Source organism: Schistocerca piceifrons, chromosome 6, assembly GCF_021461385.2.
Source record: "Schistocerca piceifrons isolate TAMUIC-IGC-003096 chromosome 6, iqSchPice1.1, whole genome shotgun sequence".
NCBI lineage: Eukaryota > Metazoa > Arthropoda > Insecta > Orthoptera > Acrididae > Schistocerca > Schistocerca piceifrons.
Genome location: NC_060143.1, coordinates 89,890,061 through 89,917,868, shown reverse-complemented (window position 1 = coordinate 89,917,868; position 27,808 = coordinate 89,890,061). Strand labels below are relative to the sequence as shown.

At 40.4% G+C, this 27,808-nt stretch overlaps 1 protein-coding gene across 2 annotated transcripts in view; it reads right to left on the bottom strand.

The window, feature by feature from the left end:
- Positions 1–27,808, bottom strand: part of LOC124802528 (mannose-1-phosphate guanyltransferase alpha-A) — a 38,929-nt gene that overhangs the window by 8,589 nt on the left and 2,532 nt on the right. The window contains exon 5 of one of the 2 annotated variants that reach the window (XM_047263374.1): positions 4,799–5,084. In XM_047263374.1, coding sequence (XP_047119330.1) covers positions 4,799–5,084 — 286 coding nt within the window. The remainder of the gene's footprint in view (positions 1–4,798; positions 5,085–27,808) is intronic. The other variant, XM_047263375.1, reaches the window with a different exon arrangement.

The following is a 27,808-nucleotide window of genomic DNA, read 5'->3' as shown; positions in this document are numbered from 1 at the left end:
GCACCTTCCTCACTTCCAAAAGAAGTTGTTTGGCTATTACATGCCAAAACCGTGCTGCAAAACTCTGACATTTGCAACAACATAACGGATTGTTGGATGCAGTATGAGCACCACACCTATTAGGTGAAACACCCTGTGTTAATGACATTCACTAAAGTAAAGCATGTGTACTGAGTAAAGATCCAGATGCATTTTACAGGTGAATGTTTATCCTTTTCAAAATTTACTTCAAATCAGTGACTACACTGTTCTCCATCTTTCTTTGTGTTTTTCACTACAGGCCTTCATACCACTGTCTACAGTCTGAAAACACACCCTGTTATAATGTGGTATGCTTGTTTGTAATGTCCTGGGATTGGGTTGGTCCTATAAGCACTGGGTATTTTTTAAATACTTTTATCAAATTTAGGTTGCAAACAAATCATTCTAATCCCTTATGGTTTTGGAACACATATTTCTCAAATATTCCTCTTCCTGTTTTCATTATAAAACAATAAAATGTCTGTGCACCATTATAAAGCAATTCAAAATTGAAATACAAAATGGATATTAACTCATGTGAAAACGTGTAGCAGTAAATTTTATTCAAACACATTTTTAAAGAGCTATACACCAGACTCTTCATGATCACATATTAGTGATCAGTCTCAAAATTCTTAATTGTGATTGTGCAATATGTAAAATAACAGAAAGGCAAGCACTCAAGTATAGTGGATCAATGCATGAGGTATAGTAACTCACACAACAGAAAATAGCATTCACACTAGCTTTCAAGCAGTAGCTCTTTTTCCAGCAATAGTACTCACATCCACCTACACGTACACACACACAACCACGCAGACACCCAAATGCACATGTGTGTGGCCATGACAAGACTCTTGTAGTGGCCACAGGAGTATGTACTTGGGTGTCTGTGTGGTTGTGTGTGTGAATGTGTGTGCTATTTCTGGAAAAAGAGCTACTGCTCAAAAGCTAGTGTGAATGCTGTTTTCTGTTATGTATTACTGTGCTCCATGCACTGATCCGCTGTAAGTGAGTGGCTGCCTTTCCCTTATTTTTCATATTACCCCATACAATAATTTTCATTATTGTTTGACTTCTGATGGTAATTTTTTGTTTGTGTTTTCATTCTTATACATCTCACAATTAAAAGAAAAAGATTAAGGTTTAACAACCAGTCAAATATGACTCTGTATGTCTATCTTTTTAGCAATGATTGTGGGACTCTGCTGTTCCATAGAGCATGTCAAATTAAATGCCTTTCAGCCATCAATTTTCAACTTTATTTTATTGGGCAACCAAGTGATGGTTGAAGTGGTCACTGCAACAAATATCTACTAATACCAGTATTGCTGGCCCCTGTTTTAATCACAACTGAGGAAGATTATGCCTACATGTCAGTCAGGGGCCTGAAGATTGCGCAGTAAAATGCTGAAACTGGTTGCCCAATAAAATAACGTTGAAAATTGAGGGTTGGAAGGTGTTTAATTTTACATCCTCAGTCAACTATGAGGTCATCAGAGATGGAGCACATGCTAAGACTGAGGAAGGAAATCGGCTGTGTCTTTTCCAAAGGAACAATCCTGGCATTTGCTTTAAGCAACTCAGTGAAGCTACAGAAAAAACGACATTTGGATAGCTGGGTGGGGATTTGCACTCTGCCCTCTTGAATGCCAGTCCAGTGGAATAACCACCACTGCACCACCTTGTTCAGTCTCATGCTTGGAGGGTACAGGAAAAATCCCAACCAATGATGTAGGCTATCACCAAAGGCTCACACACAATATGATAAAAAGTAAGAGACAGGCAACTCAAGATTTTAATTCTGTCCAAGCAAACTAAACTGAAAGTAATTTAACAAATATAAAGTCACTAATGGCAGAGGATGATGATGACTGCGCATATACGTGTACATATAGCTATGATGTGGAAATAAAAGGCATGATTGGTCTTATTTACAATTGCAGCTAAATCTATCAGTCAGACATAGCAAAAGGATTACCACAAATGTCAATTTCCTTCTCAAAAAAAAAAAAAAAAAAAAACAAATGACAGAAGAATCCAGAAAACTAGTGAATGGTCTAAATTATTTCTTGTCAAAAGAAAGTACTGTGCAAAGAAAATAAAAATCAAAGAAGTACATGGTGAAGTAATTTTTAACAAGAAATGCATAAAAATACCTGGCATCCTAAAATTTATATAGGAACATTTTATTCATAGATGCCTGTGTCCAGCAATGTTGCACACCTTCAAACAACAGTCTAACAATTTGGGGCCTCGTTGAAGACATTCAGGGCCTAAAAGTGTCACAGAAATAGTCACATAAAACATAAGGTTTTTTTTTAAATTAATGTGGACTTGAAATGTAAACTGCTAGGTAGTTATCAGGAATCATGTGAGCACTCAGTAAAGCATTAAGGTCTAATTAAAAAAAAAATCTAAAACTGAGGTGTGAACACACACTACTGTGTCTCCTACAAAGGACAGATAACCATAACTGGCATATGCCTGTGTCAAGCACAGTATATTGTCATATTATTATAATAATGTTTTCATTTTCAATTTCCATATTTTATCAAAATGTGATTTTAAATACCAATGGTAGGCACTGAAAACCTCGTAACTCCGTTTGTCTGTGTTCTTGTTGTGGTCTTCAGTCCATAGACTGGTTTCATGCTACTCTCCATGCTACCCTACCCTGTGCAAATTTCTGCATCTCGAAGTACCTACTGCAACCTACATTCTTCTGAATCTGCTTAGTGTATTCATCTCTTGGTCTCCCTCTACAATCTGTACCCTCCATGCTGCCCTCCAATACTAAATTAGTGATCCCTTGGCGCCTCATAATATGTCCTATCAACCTATCCCTTCTTCTAGTCAAGATGTGCCACAAATTCCTCTTCTCCCCAGTACTATTCAGTACCTCCTCATTAGTTATGTGATCTACCCATCTAATCTTCAGCATTCTTCTGTAGCACCAAAATGCGAAAGCCTTGATTCTCTTCTTGTCTAAACTATTTATTGTCCATGTTTCACTTCCATACGTGGCTACACTCCATACAAATACTTTCTGAAAAAGACTTCCTGGCACTTAAATCTATACTCAATGTCACCAAATTTCTCTTCTTCAGAAACACTTTCCTTGCCGTTTCCAGTCTACATTTCATATCCTCTCTACTTCAGCTATCAGAACCTCGTAATTCCAGATCTAACAAAGATAGATCAGAAAGTGTATAGATTTCTCTAATATGTTAGTAACTGGGCTTCTACTAAATAATTATACATGTAAGTACTTTATCTGTATCACTTTATATATTTAAAAAAAAAAAAAACTGTTTTTGCTTCTCTTTGTAAAATTTAGCAAAATGGAGTTACAAGGTTTTCAATGCTTACCATTGATATCCTGATAAGAACTAAATTTAACTTTCTATACTTCATTTTCACAATTTAAGTCTGGTTGTACAAGTGCATGACAGATCTCACTGTAGTATGCATTATTTCAATGAAAAAACACTGCAGTTACTTGTAAATCACAGTAGATCTGAAATACAGTGTGGTAGGGGATAGAACAATGGTAGCAGCTGCAAGCAGTCACCTCACCGAGTAGTACAGCAGTGTATAATTAAACGACTGAGGACAAGTCAGGTTAGTAGGTTAAAAAATGTGTAATTCTTCACTCATGTTCTTGAAAATCCATAGTAATTCTCATTTCACCAGCTATTGATGGTCCTTAAAAAATCACATAACGGTATTTCATCAAAAAAATCTGCAGTTACACATACACCACAGCAGATATGGAAGTTGCACATGTTCACTATATGGTAAAATACTTTCCTGTTTGCATACTATCATTTGCCAAAAACTCAGTTCAATATCTCAAACTATTTAGGAGATACGAGGGATATTATGAATATTTCATTCTCACAGTATCATTTGTGTGTGAGAGAGACGGAAGTGAGTGCACTACATACAATCCATTTGCTCAAGGCTGGAGATCAATACTGATCTCCAGTTTAAATAAAAATTCAATATTTTAGCAATGTTTCATATGCAGCAATGTTCGACATAAACTGTGCCACATGTAATCTCATAGTGGCTCCTCTTTTTCATTGCAGTCTACTCCAATTTTGGGTGATAGGTTAATTTAGAAAGACCACGGTAATTATGACCATTAATGAAACAACTAGTTCACCATGAAGCTGACAAATATGCTACAAGATTCACAATAGTAAACATTTTTTACCGAACAGTTACCTTAAGATTCTGTAAGAAAGATTGCAGACCAACCAGCCTGTGCAGCCACACTTCCTGCAGTGTAGCGAGTCAACTATAACTGTGCCAAAGTGTATACACAATGTTCCATGCAATGAAATGCACAGCCCAGCAAAGGACAACAAACCAAGGTGGCTGCCCCTTTGAAACAAAGAGTTCACTCACATGATGCTGAGAACAAGAATGCATTTTTGCAAAATGGCCAGGTTACTTTTATGAGCTTTACTATGTCAAGGGTGTGCTGCTTAACAAGGGGCAGCTATTCTGTCTAACATTTAAACCTATCTGAGTATTAGACAATTCTCTCTTGCCAGCACATCTAATGGCATGCAGATACATGACAATTTGCCTGGTGTGTGTGTGTGTGTGTGTGTGTGTGTGTGTGTGTGTGTGTGTGTGTGTGTGTGTGTGAAGCGAGAGAGAGATGTTTTTTATAGGCTCCCAGATGATTGTATAAAGGAGCCAGCTACAATCTAAAAAAAATTATAAGTGAATGAGACTCCACAATAAAAATAACGCAACTCACCACTGCTGTAGGGTGCACAGTGGCAGAAGGATGGATGTGGACATCACCAAGGATGGTACAACGTCCTGGCCCAGCAAGCCTGTCCCTCCTTCGAGTGCGATATAGTTCCAGGTAGTGGCGGTTTGCATAGATGGCAGATCCCGCTGTCTTCAGCTGTGACCACCATCGTGATGTCTGGAGAGCAAACAGACGACCACCGCCCGCTTGTGCCATTAGTATATCCCTTTCAAGCTGAATCACTGCCAGTTCTCCACTCCTGCCATTGCCGCCACCATTGTCTTCACTGCTAAAAGATAAAATAATATTTATATATTCACATCGCTTTTGACAGAAAATAGAAACAACGAATGTGGAATAGGCAAACAGCTTGCTGAAATGTTTTCATGTGTAAAATAATAAATATTTAACTTACAAATACAGACTTTTATTGTGTGTTGAACACATGTCGTCACCCCTTTTGCTACAACTTTTCCTCTCTCTCTCTCTCTCTCTCTCTCTCTCTCTCTCTCTCTCAAATTATGAATATTAGAACTTTGAGTAACATCCAAAAAATTTACAGGATATATAAATTGAAATTAGGTCAATTACTGGCAGATAACTGGTTACACCATATTAACATTGTCCATTGTCCATGTCCAGTGCACCTCGTACTTAGTACTCTTCACACATATCAAAATAAATTTCCGTTTTGTAGAAATATGTAAAGTATTTGTATTCTTATACACAGGGGCTGGACCACAAACATGAAGATTATAATGGTCATCCTCAGTCCTTCAGAAAAAGACTCCCTAACACTAAGTTTAACAAATTCCTCTTCTTCATAAATACTTTTCTTGCTATTGCCATTTGACATTTTATATCCTCACTACGTGATCCATTATCAGTTTTATTGGTGCTCAAATAACCAAGCTCATGTATTACTTTTAGTGTGTAATTTCCTAATGCAGTTCCCTCACCATCGCCTGATTTAATTAGACTACATTATGTTCACCTACTTTTACTTGTGTCAATGTTTATCTTATAAACCTTTTCAATAAATTATCTATTCTGTTCAGTTGATCTTCAAAGTCCTTTGCCATCTCTGTCAGAATTATGACATCAGCAACCTCAAAGATTTCATACCTCTCCCTGAATGTTAGTTTCCTCTCCACATTTCTCTTTGTGGTTTCCTTTACAGCTTTGCAGAAATTCAACAGAAGCCTTGGAAACTGCATGGAAAATACATATCACAACCCCAGCACAAGAAACACATAAAGGATCTGACAGTAGCATCACAGAATGTGGGAACAATGCTTCAGCCTGGAAAAATGGAAGAAATAGCGAAGTATGGTGATGTAGGGCTACAGCAAATAAGATGGCAAGGACATGGGCAGATAGATAAACCTGAGTACTCACTGGTATATAGTGGACTAGAAGAAAGAACAGGTCAACTTGAAACAGGGTTTATAATACCTACAGAAGTTAGGAAAAGCCTATTAGAATCTGAACCCATAAATGAAAGGATGTGCAGACTCAGGCTAAGAGGGAAATTTAGGAATATATCAACAGTGAATTCACATGTGCCTACAGAGGAAAAAAAAGAGGATATAATTAAAGAATGGTTCTATGAAGACGTGGAAAGGTATGCTGCACAGTACCTAAATATGACCTGATGCTAGTAATAGATTTTAATGCAAAAATAAGGGGGAATATTCACTACACAAGGAAGAACACAATGAGAATGGAGACTTACTATGCCAATTTGCAGCAAGGAATAATATGATTATTAAAAGTACCTGCTCCCCACACAAAAGGATCCATCTGGGTACTTGGAAGTCTGCAGTCAATGGAGTAGTCAATCAGACTGACCATGTTTTAGTGATTGCACACCACTCCACGTGAGTTCTGGGTGTATGGAGCTGTAAGACCAAACTGTGACTCTGACCACTTTGTGATAAAATCAGTTTTGAGAGCAAAACTGTCACTAACAAATGGCAACAAAAAAGGAAAGAAGATGAAATGGATTACTGACCAACAGAAAATCCCCGATGAAGTAAAAAAAAATACCAAGTAACACTAAGCAGAAAGTTGAGCAATGAAGAGACCACAGTAGGAGCAGACGAAAGTGGAGCAGGACTGAAAAAGCCATTAAAGATGCTGCATAAGAAATAGTAGGCATAAGAAGGTACAGAAGAACCAAGGAATGGTTTGACGAATATTGCAGATCAGCAACAGAGGAAAAGAACAGGGCAAGAACAAAATTGCTACAGAGAGAAACCAGAAATAATGTGTAACAATATAGAGAATTAAGGAGAAGAGCTAACAGACTGTGCAAGCAAAAGAGAAGAGAGTGGCCTGAGAAGGAACTTCAAGAACTAGAAGAGTTTAAGGAACAGAGTGAAATAAGAAAGTTCTATCATGCTGTAGGCAAAATCAAGAACAGATTTCAGCCAAAAATAATGGCACATTCCAGTAAAGATGGGAAAATGATAAGAGAGGAAGAACAGATAGTGGGAAGATGGGCAGAGTATTTCAAAGATGCACTAAGCACCAGCCTAGAAGATGAAGAGACAGCTGCACAGGAGGGAAGACTGGAGCAGGAAGTAGACAATGATTCCAATGAGGCAAGAAAGCCAACACTACAAGAGGTCTCCCAGGCTGTCCACAAGTCAAAAAACAATCGAGCCCCTGGGGAAGACAGCATAATTCCCAAATTAATAAAAACTGGTGATGAGGCTGTAATAAATAAATTGCACACATTAATATAAGATATACAGGAAACAGGAACTATGCCATATAAATGGAAAACTTTAATAGTAATCCTCATTTATAAGAAAGGGGACAGAACAGCAGGTGAAAACTATAGAGGTGTATCACTCCTAAGCACACCACATAAGATCTCCACAAGAATATTAAACAAAAGGATACAGAAGTGTGCAGAAGACATACTAAGGGAATATCAGTGCGGCTTTCTACCAGACAGAAGAACAACAGATCAAATATTTGTGATAAGAAAAATAATGGAAAAGTTCTATGAATATGACGTAGATCTGCATTTCCTACTCATCGACTTCAAACAAGCTTTTGACAGCATAAACCAGCAAGTGTGTGTGGTAAATACAATCAACAAAAGGGGTATCATATTTATGAAAACTAGCCAGATATGTGCATACGCTGATGACATTGCTATAGTATGAAGAAATATCATTACACTCCAAAAAACATACCAAGCGATGGAAGCAGAAGCCATAAAAATTGGCCATCTAGTAAATGAAAACAAAACAACATATATGATAATGTCACAATCTGAGGCCAGAAGAACCCCCAAAGGTCTAAACATCAATGGGAAATGCTTCAAAAGATGTCCTGTTTTAACTACTTGGGAGTCCTAAAAACAAACGATAACAGTATTGGAGGAAAGGCTATAAGGGAAAGAGTACAAGCAGGAAGCAGAGCTTACTTTGCAAATTGCAACTTTTCGGAAATAGCCTTGCTACAAGAAAAACAAAACTGCTAATACCTAACTTCCTAGTCCGCCCAGTTATCACGTACAGGTCAGAGGTGTGGACACTGACAGAACATGGCAAAAATGTACTAATGTACTAAACAAAATCTATGGTCCAATAAGGGAGGAAGAAGGCTGATAAATACACTACAATGCCAAATTACAAGTGTTAATACAAGGTATGAACATAGTAAAATTTGTGAAATCACAGCAAATATGATGGCTAGGTCATGTGGAGAGAATGGCAGAGGTTAGAATAAAAAAAAATAAAATAAAATAAAAAAAAAAAAATATTATGAAAGGTGTGATTCATTCAGTTAGGCAAGGGAATCCAGGGGTGGAAAAGAGCAGCAAGCAACTGAGAAATATGAAGGAAGGTCATTGAAGAAGTCAAGGCTCACCAAGGGCACTACCGAAGAAGAAGAAGAGAGCAACCCCAAAGTTTTTATACTTCTCTCTGAACTTTAGTTCCCTCTCCACATTTCTCCTTGTGGTTTCCTTCATTGCTTGCTTAACGTACGGGCTGAATAACATTGGTGACAGGCTAAAAACCCTGTCTCACAACTACTGTTTCCCTTTCATCAGCTCTTATACACCTTTGATTCTGGGCCCTCTCTGACTTATCCCCTGTTGCAATCACAAATGGTTCACACGAAGAACGATTGTCAGCACACCTGTGCATCCATGTAGTTTTCAATGCTTGCACAATGATATGCATTAACTTTTGTGCATTATAGATTCACTTTTTAAGTAATATAAGTCCATACACACATATGATTTAGTATATAGTGTTCATTTTTTATATTACTGAAAATACATTACTGCAACAATTAAAAATATATGAGATTCATTCAAATGAAACCTGGTCAAGGCATCTACCATTGCCTTATACGTAAGGTGGCACCACGTAACTGTGGGTATGGTGTCGCCATCTATTGGTAGTAGAGAGACTGACGCATGTGCACCATTTGATGTTGCATAGTGCCAGTGTGGTTTCACGCCGAAGAGAAAGTGGTCTCACAAGTTATCGTCCACTATCGAACATGCAGGTGAGTAAGCAGGAACAACGAGGAGTATTTGATTTTTGGCAGTCAATGGAGTTGGAGGCCATGAAATGTATTGATGGATGAAGGGTGTGTATGGTGAGTACAGTCTGAGTCATTCACGTGTTGTGGAATGGTGCAAACGATTCCTTGAGGAACGTGAGTCACAGGAAGATAATGCTCGTGTTGGACAGGCTCATCATGTCATCACACCAGAAATTATTGCGGAAATGAATGCTTTAGTTACTTTACAGAACTGCAGACAAGCCATAAAGTCAAAATGCCGAGGCATGTTGTTCAATGTTTTTATCCTCCTTAATGATAGTGCCTGCCCCGACACAGCTAATGCAGTGACGATGACACTACAGTTACAACCTTTCACCATGTGACTTCATGTGTTTGCACCTCTAAAACACGCTAATTGCAGACATCAATTCCCAACGGACCACAAAGTGTGTGACCGGGTTCAGGCCTGCATCTGACAGCAGCCTACTAGCTTCTTCAAGGATGGAATCGACCGGCTAGTGTTGCAATGGGATAAATGTGCCAACAGTTTTGATGACTATTTTTGAGTATGTGTACTACGAATAACTACATTTTTATATTTTTGAGTATGTGTACTATGAATAACTACATTTTTAAGTTAATAAAATTGTTACCATTACTTTACACTAGTTTGAATGCCCCTTATAGAAGTCAAATGTGCATACTGATGCTATGCAAGCCAAAACATGGGTGAATACTTAGTGCAACTGTCCGGGTAAAAGAAACTGTAGTTGCAGGGGTACATGAAAGACTCATTACAGACAGAGCACAAGTTAAGTCTGATAAAGATGAAAAATTATATTGGCCTCATTCTTTCTAAAGGTGCTCTAACTGCACAAATGTATTGCATTACCTTAGTTATATTCTGTGCAATCCGTGGACAACTGCGTTTGGGATGTGGAAAATAGTACAATGATATTACATGACAGTGTTAATTCTAATTATTCTTTAGCCTAACACACCAAATTTAAAGAGTTTCTGAGGAGATATTCGTCAATGCCATAGAAGTAGTCGCCCAAAAGAAAGTTATATAATTCAGTCTTGAAATCCATTAGGTTGTCGAAGGCAAGTGTACCCATGTGTCTGACTCCTTTCATTACTAATGTATTTGTAGAGGTTCTTATTGGTCTCTTATATTTGTGCACTTCACTGTTTTTTGACAAAGAGTAAAACATTGGTAATGGCAAATTGTTATAACATGCTTCTGTATTTCGAAAATACTATCCTTCACTTTACTTTTCCCAGAAAATTATTCCATAACTCATCAGTGAATGGAAATACACAGAATAAACTAGTTTCTTTATTTTTAAATTGCTTATAGCACCAATTGTGCACACTGATGTTCTTCATTAATTCTAGGCCGTGGGTTTTACATCTGCAGTTGTGATCTCTCTGTAGTCCCGAAAACTTAACACTTTCTACTCCTTATATTTCACTGTTTGAGAAACTTATTTGTATAATTTTGTGGCTTTCTGTGAGAAGTACTAAAGTGTATGTACCAGGTCTTGTTGAAATTCAATGATAATCCATTTGCCTTGAATCATCTGTTGACGAACTCGAATATTTCGTTACCTGTCTTTTCATAAGGTAAATATGGCCTGTCCAGTTGACAGTCCTTTTTAAAACCCAAACTGTTTGCTAACAAGTATGTTTTCCTGTAATAAGTGTGTATAAAGTAAAATAAGTGTGTATAAAGTATATGATGTAGGTCCATAATTCTTTACTAACCTTTTGTCTCTTTTTTGTGAAATGGCTTGACAACAACACGTTTAAGTTTCTCTGGAAAACTACTGTTGTGAAAAAGATTCATTACACAAGTAACTCAATATATGAGGGCAGTTCAATAAGTAATGCAACACATTTTTTTTCTGAAACAGGGGTTGTTTTATTCAACGTTGAAATACACCAGGTTATTCCCCAATCTTTTAGCTACACAACACTATTTTTCAACGTAATCTCCATTCAATGCTACGGCCTTACGCCACCTTGAAATGAGGGCCTGTATGCCTGCACGGTACCATTCCACTGGTCGATGTCGGAGCCAACGTCGTACTGCATCAATAACTTCTTCATCATCCGCGTAGTGCCTCCCACGGATTGCGTCCTTCATTGGGCCAAACATATGGAAATCTGACAGTGCGAGATCGGGGCTGTAGGGTGCATGAGGAAGAACAGTCCACTGAAGTTTTGTGAGCTCCTCTCGGGTGCGAAGACTTGTGTGAGGTCTTGTGTTGTCATGAAGAAGGAGAAGTTCGTTCAGATTTTTGTGCCTACGAACACGCTGAAGTCGTTTCTTCAATTTCTGAAGAGTAGCACAATACACTTCAGAGTTGATCGTTTGACCATGGGGAAGGACATCGAACAGAATAACCCCTTCAGCGTCCCAGAAGACTGTAACCATGACTTTACCGGCTGAGGGTATGGCTTTAAACTTTTTCTTGGTAGGTGAGTGGGTGTGGTGCCACTCCATTGATTGCCGTTTTGTTTCAGGTTTGAAGTGATGAACGATGAACCCATGTTTCATCGCCTGTAACAATCTTTGACAAGAAATTGTCACCCCTCAGCCACATGACGAGCAAGCAATTCCGCACAGATGGTTCTCCTTTGCTCTTTATGGTTAGACAACGAGGGACCCAGCGGGAACAAACCTTTGAATATCCCAACTGGTGAACAATTGTGACAGCACTACCAACAGAGATGTCAAGTTGAGCACTGAGTTGTTTGATGGTGATCCGTCGATCCTCTCGAACGAGTGTGTTCGCACGCTCCGCCATTGCAGGAGTCACAGCTGTGCACGGCCGGCCCGCACGCGGGAGATCAGACAGTCTTGCTTGACCTTGCGGCGATGATGACACACGCTTTGCCCAACAACTCACCGTGCTTTTGTCCACTGCCAGATCACCGTAGACATTCTGCAAGCGCCTATGAATATCTGAGATGCCCTGGTTTTCCGCCAAAAGAAACTCGATCACTGCCCGTTGTTTGCAACGCACATCCATTACAGACGCCATTTTAACAGCTCCGTACAGCGCTGCCACCTGTCGGAAGTCAATGAAACTATACGAGACGAAGCGGGAATGTCTGAAAATATTCCACAAGAAATTTCTGGTTTTTTCAACCAAAATTGGCCGAGAAAAAAAAAGTGTTGCGTTACTTATTGAACTGCCCTCGTATTAACAAGTTTAGTGGAACAATATTTCTTTATTTTACTGCCAATTTCATCAAAACTACTTGACAATTTCTTTTTAAGAGTGTTGATAAACCTGAAAACTTTTTTTGGAGATTTTGATGTAGTTTAATTTTGTCAAAATTGTTCAAGAAAACTTTTCTTGGAACCTGTAGGTTATCTGCAATGGAAGTGTTTAAATGTATATTATCTGCTACTGACAGAAAAGAGTTATCAAAAGTTCCTGCCATTTTAGAACTATTTTTGATTAGTTCATTATCTATCTTTAAACGAATGATTTATTATTCGTCTTTTTTTACGCTGTTCCAAATAATTTTTTACCTTGTTGCTGGGGAACTTTTTCCCTTTTTTGGAAGTACATATATTATGATCCTCTTACAACTCTGTTCAGAATTTTACTGAACAGTTTATAATGTAATTTAACCCCGTCAATATTCATGACATTAACTGTCAGGTGGAGTCTTCTTCTAGTTTTGCATGATATTCTGATCCCATTTGTAATCTAATACTTATGTGCATTTAATCTGCTTCCGGAAAACAGTTTTGAAAGCAGCCTACAACTATGTTACAAAATTCACCTTCAACAACTTATGGAAATTATAAAAAATCTGCATTTGGATAGCTGAACAAAGGGGTTTGAACCTTGCTCCTCCCAAATGGAAATCTTCCACTTTCTTTAGGAAGAGGAAGAGCCAGATCCAAAATGAAAGAAGGCGAGTAGGAAAAGCCACTGCAAGTAATAGTACAAAAAGCAATGAAGTGGGAAATTGGAGCTACTGTTGCTTCTAGCTGCTCCTGTCCAAAGAATTGTTACATTAAGCGCACATTAACCAGAAACTGTCACATTGGAAACTTTCCCACACGTGGTCAAGTGGTTATGATATTCTGTACTAATCAACAGAAGAAAGTTAAGCCTGGTTGGAATAACACCAAAGAGTTAATGATAAAGTTTTGAATCAACTGATACACACAAGTATCTATAACCAATCCCTTATTTTATATTGTATTTCATTATCTACTGCGAGTTAACTCTCTACAAAGACTCCATTGAATCTTAAATGTGTCTGGTTAGAGATATTTTGTATCACACAAAATATTCATAATGTATAATGAACAGACCTGAGTGAAACATTCAGATTCAAATACAGGGTGTAACCTTTAGCAACAAGAATTTTTGGCTAAAGTCTAGATCGGTGCTTGTCTACCACTCATACTTTGGCAATGCGTGAACTTTGCATAGTCAATGGGATGATTCTTTGGCATAACCTATGAGAGGTGAGAAGAGAGGCAATGTATTTCTTGGGCCGAAACTGAAAACATTTTTTGCTTCTTGTTTTTCGTCGTATTAGTGAGTCTCGAGAAATATTTTGTGATTATGGCAGTGAGTGCTTTAAAGTGGACTGAAATTAGTGCATGTCTCATGCATTAATTGCAGATACATGAAAATGTATGAAATGTTATGTGAAATGACTACGTAATCCACCTGCACAAGCACACTAAATGGATCAATGTTTTGTTTTAATTAAATCATGGTTGAAGGCAGGTGGATCAATGTTTACTCATAATAGAGGCACATATTCTATATATTGATTACATTGATCTACCTAGCTAATCCCACGATTTAATTGAAATCTCTGATCCACCAACCACCTACCGTGATTTCATTAAAACAGTGATGCACTTACTCATTATGCTCCCGCAGATCGATTGTGTAGCAACACAGAAAACAAGAAATATTTCACTGTTTTTTTTTTTTATAGAGGGAAACATTCCACGCAGCTAAATATATCTAAAAACAAAGATGATGAGACTTAGCAAACGAAAAGCGCTGGCACGTCGATAGACACACAAACAAACACAAATATACACACAAAATTCTAGCTTTTGCAACCAATGGTTGCTTCGTCAGGAAAGAGGGAAAGACGAAAGGATGTGGGTTTTTAAAGGAGAGGGTAAGGAGTCACTTCAATCCCGGGAGCGGAAAGACTTACCTTAGGGGGAAAAAAAGGACGGGTATACACTCGCGCGCGCGCGCGCACGCGCACGCGCACGCACACGCACACGCACACGCACACACACACACACACACACACACACACACACACACACACACACACACAGACATATTTAAAGACAAAGAGTTTGGGCAGAGATGTCAGTCGAGGCGGAAGTGCAGAGGCAAAGATGTTGTTGAGTGACAGGTGGGGTATGAGTGGCGGCAACTTGATATTAGCGGAGATTATGGCCTGGTGGGTAACTGGAAGAGAGGATATATTGAAGAGCAAGTTCCCATCTCCGGAGTTCGGATAGGTTGGTGTTGGTGGGAAGTATCCAGATAACCCGGACAGTGTAACACTGTGCCAAGATGTGCTGGCCATGCACCAAGGCATGTTTAGACACATGGTGATCCTCATTACCAACAAACACTGTCTGCCTGTGTCCATTCATGCGAATGGACAGTTTGTTGCTGGTCATTCCCACATAGAATGCATCACAGTGTAGGCAGGTCAGTTGGTAAATAACGTGGGTGCTTTCACACGTGGCTCTGCCTTTGATCGTGTACACCTTCCGGGTTACAGGACTGGAGTAGGTGGTGGTGGGAGGGTGCATGGGACAGGTTTTACACCGGGGGGGCGGTTACAAGGATAGGAGCCAGAGGGTAGGGAAGGTGGTTTAGGGATTTCATAGGGATGAACTAACAGGTTACGAAGGTTAGGTGGACGGCGGAAAGACACTCTTGGTGGAGTGGGGAGGATTTCATGAAGGATGGATCTCATTTCAGGGCAGGATTTGAGGAAGTCGTATCCCTGCTGGAGAGCCACATTCAGAGTCTGATCCAGTCCCGGAAAGTATCCTGTCACAAGTGGGGCACTTTTGTGGTTCTTCTGTGGGAGGTTCTGGGTTTGAGGGGATGAGGAAGTGGCTCTGGTTATTTGCTTCTGTACCAGGTCGGGAGGGTAGTTGCAAGATGCGAAAGCTGTTGTCAGGTTGTTGGTGTAATGGTTCAGGGATTCCGGACTGGAGCAGATTCGTTTGCCATGAAGACCTAGGCTGTAGGGAATGGACCGTTTGATGTGGAATGGGTGGCAGCTGTCATAATGGAGGTACTGTTGCTTGTTGGTGGGTTTGATGTGGACGGACGTGTGAAGCTGGCCATTGGACAGGTGGAGGTCAACGCCAAGGAAAGTGGCATGGGATTTGGAGTAGGACCAGGTGAATCTGATGGAACCAAAGGAGTTGAGGTTGGAGAGGAAATTCTGGAGTTCTTCTTCACTGTGAGTCCAGATCATGAAGATGTCATCAATAAATCTGTACCAAACTTTGGGTTGGCAGGCCTGGGTAACCAAGAAGGCTTCCTCTAAGCGACCCATGAATAGGTTGGCGTACGAGGGGGCCAGCGTGGTACCCATGGCTGTTCCCTTTAATTGTTGGTATGTCTGGCCTTCAAAAGTGAAGAAGTTGTGGGTCAGGATGAAGCTGGCTAAGGTGATGAGGAAAGAGGTTTTAGGTAGGGTGGCAGGTGATCGGCGTGAAAGGAAAAGCTCCATCGCAGCGAGGCCCTGGACGTGCAGAATATTTGTGTATAAGGAAGTGGCATCAATGGTTACAAGGATGGTTTCCGGGGGTAACACATTGGGTAAGAATTCCAGGCGTTCGAGAAAGTGGTTGGTGTCTTTGATGAAGGATGGGAGACTGCATGTAATGGGTTGAAGGTGTTGATCTACGTAGGCAGAGATATGTTCTGTGGGGGCTTGGTAACCAGCTACAATGGGGCAGCCGGGATGATTGGGTTTGTGGATTTTAGGAAGAAGGTAGAAGGTAGGGGTGCGGGGTGTCGGTGGGGTCAGGAGGTTGATGGAGTCAGGTGAAAGGTTTTGCAGAGGGCCTAAGGTTCTGAGGATTCCTTGAAGCTCCACCTGGACATCGGGAATGGGGTTACCTTGGCAAACTTTGTATGTGGTGTTGTCTGAAAGCTGACGCAGTCCCTCAGCCGCATACTCCCGACGATCAAGTACCACGGTCGTGGAACCCTTGTCCGCTGGAAGAATGACGATGGATCGGTCAGCCTTCAGATCACGGATAGCCTGGGCTTCAGCAGTGGTGATGTTGGGAGTAGGATTAAGGTTTTTTAAGAAGGATTGAGATGCAAGGCTGGAAGTCAGAAATTCCTGGAAGGTTTGGAGAGGGTGATTTTGAGGAAGAGGAGGTGGGTCCCGCTGCGACGGAGGACGGAAGTGTTCCAGGCAGGGTTCAATTTGGATGGTGTCTTGGGGAGTTGGATCATTAGGAGTAGGATTAGGATCATTTTTCTTCGTGGCAAAGTGATATTTCCAGCAGAGAGTACGAGTGTAGGACAGTAAATCATTGACGAGGGCTGTTTGGTTGAATCTGGGAGTGGGGCTGAAGGTGAGGCCTTTGGATAGGACAGAGGTTTCGGATTGGGAGAGAGGTTTGGAGGAAAGGTTAACTACTGAATTAGGGTGTTGAGGTTCCAGATTGTGTTGATTGGAATTTTGAGGTTTTGGAGGGAGTGGAGTTGGAAGTGGGAGATGGAGTAGATGGGAGAGACTGGGTTTTTGTGCAATGAGAGGAGGTTGAGGTTTGCTGGAAAGGTTGTGAAGGGTGAGTGAGTTGCCTTTCCGGAGGTGGGAAACCAGGAGATTGGATAGTTTTTTGAGGTGGAGGGTGGCATGCTGTTCTAATTTACGTTTGTCCTGTAGGAGGATGCTCTGAACAGCCGGTGTGGATGTGGGAGAGGAAAGATTAAGGACTTTTATTAAGGATAGGAGTTGACGGGTGCGTTCATTGGCTAAGTTGATGTGTAGGTGAAGGATTAGGTGGGTGAGGGCAATGGATTGTTCAGTTTGGAACTGGTATAGGGACTGATGGAAAGATGAACACACCCGTCAACTCCTATCCTTAATAAAAGTCCTTAATCTTTCCTCTCCCACATCCACACCGGCTGTTCATAGCATCCTCCTACAGGCCAACTGTAAATTAGAACAGCATGCCACCCTCCACCTCAAAAAACTATCCAATCTCCTGGTTTCCCACCTCCGGAAAGGCAACTCACTCACCCTTCACAACCTTTCTAGCAAACCTCAACCTCCTCTCATTGCACACAAACCCAGTCTCTCCCATCTGTCAATCTCCCACATCCAGCTCCACTCCCTCCAAAACCTCAAAATTCCAGTCAACACAATCTGGAACCTCAACACCCTAATTCAGTAGTTAACCTTTCCTCCAAACCTCTCTCCAAATCCGAAACCTCTGTCCTATCCAAAGGCCTCACCTTCAGCCCCACCCCCAGATTCAACCAAACAGCCCTCGTCAAAGATTTACTGTCCTACACTCGTACTCTCTGCTGGAAATATCACTTTGCCACGAAGAAAAATGATCCTAATCGCACTCCTAATGATCCAACTCCCCAAGACACCATCCAAATTGAACCCTGCCTGGAACACTTCCGTCCTCCGTCGCAGCGGGACCCACCTCCTCTTCCTCAAAATCACCCTCTCCAAACCTTCCAGGAATTTCTGACTTCCAGCCTTGCATCTCAATCCTTCTTAAAAAACCTTAATCCTACTCCCAATATCACAACTGCTGAAGCCCAGGCTATCCGTGATCTGAAGGCTGACCAATCCATCGTCATTCTTCCGGCGGACAAGGGTTCCACGACCGTGGTACTTGATTGTCGGGAGTATTTGGCTGAGGAACTGCGTCAGCTTTCAGACAACACCACATACAAAGTTTGCCAAGGTAACCCCATTCCCGATGTCCAGGTGGAGCTTCAAGGAATTCTCAGAACCTTAGGCCCCCTGCAAAACCTTTCACCTGATTCCATCAACCTCCTGACCCCACCGACACCCCGCACCCCTACCTTCTACCTTCTTCCTAAAATCCACAAACCCAATCATCCCGGCCGCCTCATTGTAGCTGGTTACCAAGCCCCCACAGAACGTATCTCTGCCTACGTAGATCAACATCTTCAACCCATTACATGCAGTCTCCCATCCTTCTTCAAAGACACCAACCACTTTCTCGAACGCCTGGAATCCTTACCCAATGTGTTACCCCCGGAAACCATCCTTGTAACCATTGATGACACTTCCTTATACACAAATATTCCGCACGTCCAGGGCCTCGCTGCGATGGAGCATTTCCTTTCACGCCGATCACCTGCCACCCTACCTAAAACCTCTTTCCTCAATCACCTTCATCCTGACCCACAACTTCTTCACTTTTGAAGGCCAGACATACCAACAATTAAAGGGAACAGCCATGGGTACCACGATGGCCCCCTCGTACACCAACCTATTCATGGGTCGCTTAGAGGAAGCCTTCTTGGTTACCCAGGCCTGCCAACCCAAAGTTTGGTACAGATTTATTGATGACATCTTCATGATCTGGACTCACAGTGAAGAAGAACTCCAGAATTTCCTCTCCAACCTCAACTCCTATGGTTCCATCAGATTCACCTGGTCCTACTCCAAATCCCATGCCACTTTCCTTGGCATTGACCTCCACCTGTCCAATGGCCAGCTTCACACGTCCGTCCACATCAAACCCACCAACAAGCAACAGTACCTCCATTATGACAGCTGCCACCCATTCCACATCAAACGGTCCCTTCCCTACAGCCTAGGTCTTCGTGGCAAACGAATCTGCTCCAGTCCGGAATCCCTGAATCATTACACCAACAACCTGAAAACAGCTTTCGCATCCCGCAACTACCCTCCCGACCTGGTACAGAAGCAAATAACCAGAGCCACTTCCTCATCCCCTCAAACCCAGAATCCCCCACAGAAGAACCACAAAAGTGCCCCACTTGTGACAGGATACTTTCCGGGACTGGACCAGACTCTGAATGTGGCTCTCCTGCAGGGATACGACTTCCTCAAATCCTGCCCTGAAATGAGATCCATCCTTCATGAAATCCTCCCCACTCCACCAAGAGTGTCTTTCCACCATCCACCTAACCTTCGTAACCTGTTAGTTCATCCCTATGAAATCCCCAAACCACCTTCCCTACCCTCTGGCTCCTATCCTTGTAACCGCCCCCGGTGTAAAACCTGTCCCATGCACCCTCCTACCACCACCTACGCCAGTCCTGTAACCCGGAAGGTGTACACGATCAAAGGCAGAGCCACGTGTGAAAGCACCCACGTGATTTACCAACTGACTTGCCTACACTGTGATGCATTCTATGTGGGAATGACCAGCAACAAACTGTCCATTCGCATGAATGGACACAGGCAGACAGTGTTTGTTGGTAATGAGGATCACCCTGTGGCTAAACATGCCTTGGCGCACGGCCAGCACATCTTGGCACAGTGTTACACCGTCCGGGTTATGTGGATACTTCCCACCAACACCAACCTATCCGAACTCCGGAGATGGGAACTCGCTCTTCAATATATCCTCTCTTCCAGTTACCCACCAGGCCATAATCTCCGCTAATATCAAGTTGCCGCCACTCATACCCCACCTGTCATTCAACATCATCTTTGCCTCTGCACTTCCGCCTCGACTGACATCTCTGCCCAAACTCTTTGTCTTTAAATATGTCTGCTTGTGTCTGTATATGTGTGGATGGATATGTGTGTGTGTGCGCGCGAGTGTATACCCATCCTTTTTTCCCCCTAAGGTAAGTCTTTCCGCTCCCGGGATTGGAATGACTCCTTACCCTCTCCCTTAAAACCCACATCCTTTCGTCTTTCCCTCTCCTTCCCTCTTTCCTGTTGAGGCAACAGTTTGTTGTGAAAGCTTGAATTTTGTGTGTATGTTTGTGTGTGTTTGTGTGTCTTTCGACCTGCCAGCGCTTTCGTTTGGTAAGTCACATCATCTTTGTTTTTTGATATATTTTTCCCATGTGGAATATATGATGAGTTGATACGCCAGCCTCGGTTTGCAGATACTAGCACAGTTTAAATAGCTGTGACTCAAAAAGGGAGCAATTAAATTTATAATCCTCATTTATAGTAATGTTTTACCATTTCTTCCAAATGTATTACTTCAAAACATGGTGTCTGCCTGCTGCTTTCTCAATGACTGTGTAACACAAACAGCTGACATGCCTTCTTTTGTTCCCATCTTACCTCACACCAAGAACTGACAAAATTCCTGCAGGAAATGTGTAAGTATGCCACTGGCCAAATTATAGACTTTTACCAGAATTTTTTGTTACACGATGATGATGATTTTAGGTGAGAAGTGCTCAACCTCATGGTAATCAGTGCCATGACAAGAAGTCCGCATGCCAATCTCGTGTATGGAGACAAAGGCTGTCCCCACATGCGGAAAGTTTAAAATGCATTGAAGTCTTGTCTTCCTTCTCCACCAATTTAGGGTTGAGGCCTGGCAGTTCACAAAATTTTACCACTTTTGTACGACCGAAACGAGTATCAGCCACGTTGGTGGACAGATAACAATCGAGACTGAGGGCTGCCCTTATTTTTATCAATATATAAGATATATGTTGCCAAAATGTTCTGAACTGAAAGCAGCACAGCACAAACCTCAGAGCAGTGGATCCTCCCATCGGAGGAGGAAACCAGCCATGTGTTAAAGGGCTATGTCCACTGCGCAGCCTGGTAATCAGAATCTCCTTCCAGTGGTGAGGCTGACAAGAAGTGCCATGATTGTGTGGTCGATTTGAGCAATTACAGTTTGTTTTCTGTCACCTTCAACCATTCAGTCTCCCACTGACCCATGCTGTATCTGTCAGTAAATGAGCAGATGGTGTGCAACTGGATGGGATACTGATGGATAATACCATTCAGACATTCTTCCTTGGGCGCTTTGTAGGCCATGTCGTTTCCCTGTGTCCCATTGTGACCAGGTACCCAGCAGCAGATCACCTACTTGCCACAAGTGTTGGAGCTGCTATATGGAGTTGTGGATGAGCTGAATCAACTGGTCTACTCGATACATTTGGAGAAGAGCTTGTAGTGCACTAAGAGAATTAGAACAGACATGAAATCTTGTACAGTGATGTCTATGAATTCTCTCTAGTGCTTTCATAATGCCACGCAACTCCGCATCGTGATATATAAATTGTCCCAGAGGATGCACTTTGAAAACCCTATCTGGAAAAACAGTGGAACAACCGAGAAAATTCTCTTTCTTGCATCCATCCGTAAAAACACTGACAAAACTGTGGTACGCACTTAAAACGGAAGAAAACAAAGTTGTAAAAACATAATCTGGAGTACAAGTTTTCTTGTAGCTTGTCAAGTTTGGGCCTCTGAAGACACAAAGGTGGCTGCACGTTCCATCCCTGGCTGTGTATTCGAAAGTCTGGTAGATCCATACTCTTGAGACAGTTAGTAGCACATATCCCGAATGGCTTGGCTGCATGGGATCAATTCCCGAACAGCTGTTCAAAGTTGGGTTGGACCACTGCACTAAATGCCACTGAATGAGGTGACACTGAGATTTTGTGCCTGTTGAGCCAAAAGACATGTCACCGAATCCAGAGTAGTGGTTCACCAACCTCTGCACGCAGGCTCTGTACTGGGCTGGTCCAAAAAACTCCACTCGATATTTGAATTTCCTCATGGTGAATAGTGTCTAACATCTTCAGGGAGGAAATACAGACTCATACACATACCAAGCTGCAATAATCTAAATGTGACCAAACAAATGCCCTATAAAACTGCATTAATTAGGACCTGTCAGCTCCTTATGCTTTTCTGCAAAGGCATTTCAGAATATTCGATGACTAGAAGCCCTTTGTTTGTGGGTTTTTCAGGTGTGGGAGATAAGTTAATTTTGATTCAATTAATACACCCAAAAAGTGTACCATTTCCTGAAAATGTAAAATACTGTCCCCCACTGTGGGCACAAGTTGATTAAAAGTTTGACGAGCACGGTTAAAACCGGCACATGTAGTCTTCTCTGGTGAGAACCGAAAACCAGTTGTCTTGTCCTAAGTTTCCAGCCTCCTGACGGTCAGCTGTAGCTGCCTCGTTGCCACTGTAAGATCAGAGGAAGAGTAGAAGATTGCGAAGTCATCCAGAAACAAAGAGCATTTGACAAGGATCCTGACTGTAGAGGAAATGCCACTGATAGCAATGGAAAAACAATGTGACACTGGGTACACTACCTTGGAGGACTCCACCCGCTTGAATGTAGCAGTCAGACAACCTTCTCTCTCCAGGCTTCCTTTTTAACAAGGAGCTAAGGAAAAAACAAAGATATACGAAGGCAGAGAAATATATATAAAGAAACGGAGAGAAAGATAATACCACATTACCAATGATAGTAGTCACAATTCAACATTCACTTGAAGTGACTTAGAAAAACCTAAAGTTGAGAAATGAGGCTGTAATATTTAAATAATTGAAATATCAAGCATCATCAAGTTCCTGCAGATAAAAGATGAACAAACAACCTCTTTCAAAAGAAGGGTCTTAGAAAACACAAAAATATGAGATCACTGTGAGCTGAATAAAGAGCTACCTCACCTGATTTGTCACAATAATCCAAAACTTAGACTTCCTGCCACACTGGCAATTGCTGGCTACTGTAGCTGTAACCATCTAGTTACAGAGCATACTTTTCAAAATAAATTTAATTTAGTTTGAACATAGATGTAATCAAGTTTCAGAATTAATTTCTACTGTCCCTTCATAATCTCCACATAGTTTTAGGACCAAACTGTAATGTTTCATACAAATGGCTTAAACAAATCAGAAGAGTGCTTGCAAACTTTTCAAAAGGAGAGCCTGTTTCATTACTACTGTTATATCAGAGTTCTTCAATGCCATTTTCATACAGATTATGGCACAAGCTACTTCACACTTCTCTGAGTGTCTGTTTACAATTTATTTATAACAACGCCTTTGGATAAACCTGAATTATTAATTTGTCTGCATCACACTACCAATTTCTCACAATGAAAACTAATATGATTCTTTCCTGTATCTGTGGCACAGGATCACTATTATATGAAGCTCAGTCTCAGTCTCACCATTCTAGTTTAAGTTTTCCACAATAATCTAAAACAATTCACAAAAAATGTGAAAGTTGTTTCTTAGTACAATTGCAACTACACTTCACATGCTCTAGTCAGCTATTCTACACAGTTACACAAGTCTGGTTGCTTTTCCAACGAAAGTGCGAAGAATGAGGATCACAAGGAAAAGAAAGACATGCATTTTTCTCACATCTGAAGGAGATGGGACAATATGCTTTCCAAATAATTACAAGATAGTTACTAGAGACAATGAAAGATGGCCCTGTTGGCATTTCGTTTCTACTGTACAAACATACATACATACATAAATCCTTTTTACAGTTACTACTTCATATCTAAGAATCCATCTATTGAGTAAAAGGAGCTGTCATTCAAAAATTCTTTTAATTTGCTTTTAAATGTTGGTTGGTTATCCATCAGACTTATTTGGCAAATTACCAAAAATTTTTGTGGCAGCATAATTCACCTCTTTCTGTACCACAGTGAGATTTAATTCAGAATGGAGAAGATCATCCTTTCTTTTAGTGTTGTAGCTATGCACTTCGCAGTTATTTTTGAACTGGGAAGGATTATTAATGACTAATTTCATAAGTGAATATATGTATTGCGAGTTCCTTAAATAAATGTCTGCAAGGTGATCTTGGGTGGGCTCCAGCTATTATTCTGATTACACACTTTTGTGCAATGAATACTTTCTCTCTTAATGACGAATTGCCTCAAAATATGGTGCCAGATGAAAGCAGTGAATGAACATAGGCATAGTAGGTTAATTTGAGGCTAATTTGCTGATATGTTTATCACCAAAATTTGCAATAACCCTAATGGCATAAGTAGCTGAACACAACCGTTTCAGCAGATCATTGATGTGTTTCTTCCAATTCAATTTCTCATCAATGCACACACCCATAAATTTTGAGTATTCTGCCTTAGCAACAGACTTCTGTTCATAGTCTATATTTAACAATGGTGTTATGCCACTTACTGTACAGAATTCTATAAACTGTGTTTTCTCAAAATTTAGTGAGAGTCCATTTGCAGAAAACCAGTTAATAATTTTCTGAAAGATATTATTACAATTTCCTCGGCTGATTCTTGTTTGTTGGGCACCATTACTATATTTGTATCATCAGCAAAAAGAACTAGCTTTGCATCTTCATGAATATAGAGTGGCAAGTCATTAACATATATTAAGAACAACAAGGGACCCAAGACTGAACCCTGTGGGACACCATTCTTGATACCACTCCAGTTAGAGGACTCTGCTGATTTTTGCAGACTATCTGTACTGTTAATTTCAACCCTCTGCAATCTTCCAGTTATGCATGAATTAAACCATTTGTGCACTGTCCCACTCATACCAACAATACTTGAGCTTATCTAGAAGAATTTCACGATTAACACAACAAAAAGCCTTTGAGAGATCACAAAACATCCCAATGAGTGGTGTTCAGTTATTCAATGCATTTAATATTTGATCAGAGAAAGAATATAGAGCATTTTCTGTTGACAAGCCTTTCTGAAAACCAAACTGACATTTTATTAGTACTTCATTTTTACAAATATGTGAGGCTACTATTGAATACAATACTTTTTCAAGAATTTTGGATAAAACTGTCAGAACTGAGACTGGGCAGTAGTTGTTAGCATCAGATCTATCCGCCTTTTTATGCAATGGTTTAACAAAGGCATATTTCAGTCTATCTGGAAAAATGCCCTGTTTCAGTGAGCTGCTACATATGTGGCTGAGAATCTTACTTATTTATTGGGAACAAGCATTTAGTACTATGTTGGAAATGCCATCAATTCCATGTCAGCTTTTACTTTTTAGTGAATTTACTATTTTCCTAATTTCAGTAGGAGAGGAGGGTTGAATTTCAATTTTATCAAATTGGATAGGTGCTGCCTCTTCCCTAACTGCCTTGCATTTTCTAATGAATAGCTGGATCATATTTTCTCTACAACACCTAAAAAATGAATATTACAAACCTTTTCTACTTCTGAGTTCTTGTTAACAAACTTTTCATTGTGTTTGATAGAAATACAGTCTTCCTCTGCGCTCGGTTGCCGTGTTGCCCTTTTAACTATATTCCAAATTGTTTTAATATTATTATCAGATGAGCTAATCTCAGATGTAATGCACATACTTCTGGACTTTTTAGTAACTTGTCTTAATACAGTGCAGTAGTTTTTATAATCTTTCACTGTTTCGGAATCATTACTCCTCCTATCTATAAGATACATTTCCCTTTTCTGTTTACAAGATATTTTTATCCCTTTAGTAAGCCATGGCATTTTACATGGTTTCTTACAGTTATATTTCACTGTTTTCTTACAGAAACTGTTTTCAAATATACTCACAAATGTATCATGAAATAGGTTAAATTTTAAATCAGCATCATGTTCCCTGTACACCTCATCCCAGTCTAACTGTTGCAAACTTTTCCTAAAATTCCGAATTGTTAAATCATTAATTGAACACACTTTGGAGGACTGTTTTGCATTACTGTATGGAGCTATAGCATGTACTGTAGCGATCTGTGCATCATGATCAGACAGACCATTCTTATCAGCAAAAGTTTTTATTTCATTAAATTTATCTTGGTCTATGAAAACATTATCTATCGGTGTGCTAATTTCCTGTACCAATAACTGATGTCAAATTGAAAGAACCAAGTAATACTTCAAGGTCAAGGCTTTCTATCGGACTCTTTCAGAAAATCTACTGAAATCCCCACAAACAATAATTTGCTTTCCTATGTCTGACACAAAGAATCCAAGTTGTTCAAAAATAGATGAAAATTTCAAAATGGGGACCTATACATGGCTACAATTATAAAAGTGATATTATTTAGTTTTAAGCTCACATGGACATGCTTCTGTATGTTGCTCTACGCAAAAATTTTTTATTTCCAAATTTTTTACACTCTGACATATTTTAACATATATGGCAACTCCTCCTCCCTCCATAGTGTCTCTACTTACATGTGCTGAAAGCATATATCCATCTACATTTACCATTTCCACATCTGTGACTATATGATGTTCAGACAGGCATAGTACATCTATTCCCCCCCTCAGTTTCTAAATATTCTAAGCAAACAAGAAGCTCATCTACTTTGTTTTTTATCCCCTGGTATTCTGATGCAATATACTGAAATTATTTTTCACTGTGCTTTCGTGTGAATCTTGTGAGATACGAATATTATTTTTCACTGTACGGTTATGAGAATCTTGTGATATTTTAACATCTCTAGTATCTGCCAGTCTGAACTTCTCATTAACCTTAATTTCAATAAATGTAGGCTCATTGGACACTGATCTTAGCCTAAAAAAAAGTACTCCCACGAGTTTCAGTGCCCCCCCCCCCCCCCCCAAAGATTTTGCTGTCATTTCAGCCAGTTCACAGCACTGACAAAACAATCATTTCTTGAAGAGCACCAGATCCAGACACAGACATGAACATCATGTCTCAGACATGGGCCCACATGATTTCTTTCATTGGTGGAAGAAAAAATTTTCACTCGTGGGAAGCAGCTGTATGTACCTAACACAAGAAGTACTCCTGGGCCACTTTCTCAAATGACCTATCAAGAAGACTTCACTTTTACAGTTTCACAGACCTTAGCAATTACCTTCACATTTACTATGGTGAAAGAACACACTTGTTCAAACAACATAAGCATTTACAGTGGTAAGAATTTTATTATTACTGGGAAGACTCCTGTGCCATACAAATAATGAAAGGAGAAAAGGTAAACACTCACCGCATATCTGAGGTATCGGATGGTTAAAAGGTGTACAAATGTTACTGAAATCATTGTTAAGATTTCGGACAATGCCGTTCCTCGGAGCTAAGCGAGTGACAAAAATATTTGCACAGCTACACTGCTGATGTCAGCTACATTGCCTTGTGCTACAGCTTCTTAGCTAGCTGCGACCCAATTCAAGCGGCAGATTCAGGTCGACATAAACATGCTCTTGAATATATATGGTGCTGTTAGCTTTATCTGAGGAAGGGTATTGTCTATTAAGCTTAGCAATGCTTTCAGTCGTACCTATTGATCAATCAATGACTCAACTAGGCAGTGAGTTTTTGCCTTCGCCCCTTCCATTATTAACAGGAATTAGAGTTACTTCTCATAGTTTTCATTGTGTCCAATATATTTGTGTCATTCCTGAATGCAGTTTAATTTTTGTTTGTTTGCTCAAATTAAAATTGATATATATTTTCTTAAAATATATACTCTTTTTATTAATCACATACCACTGC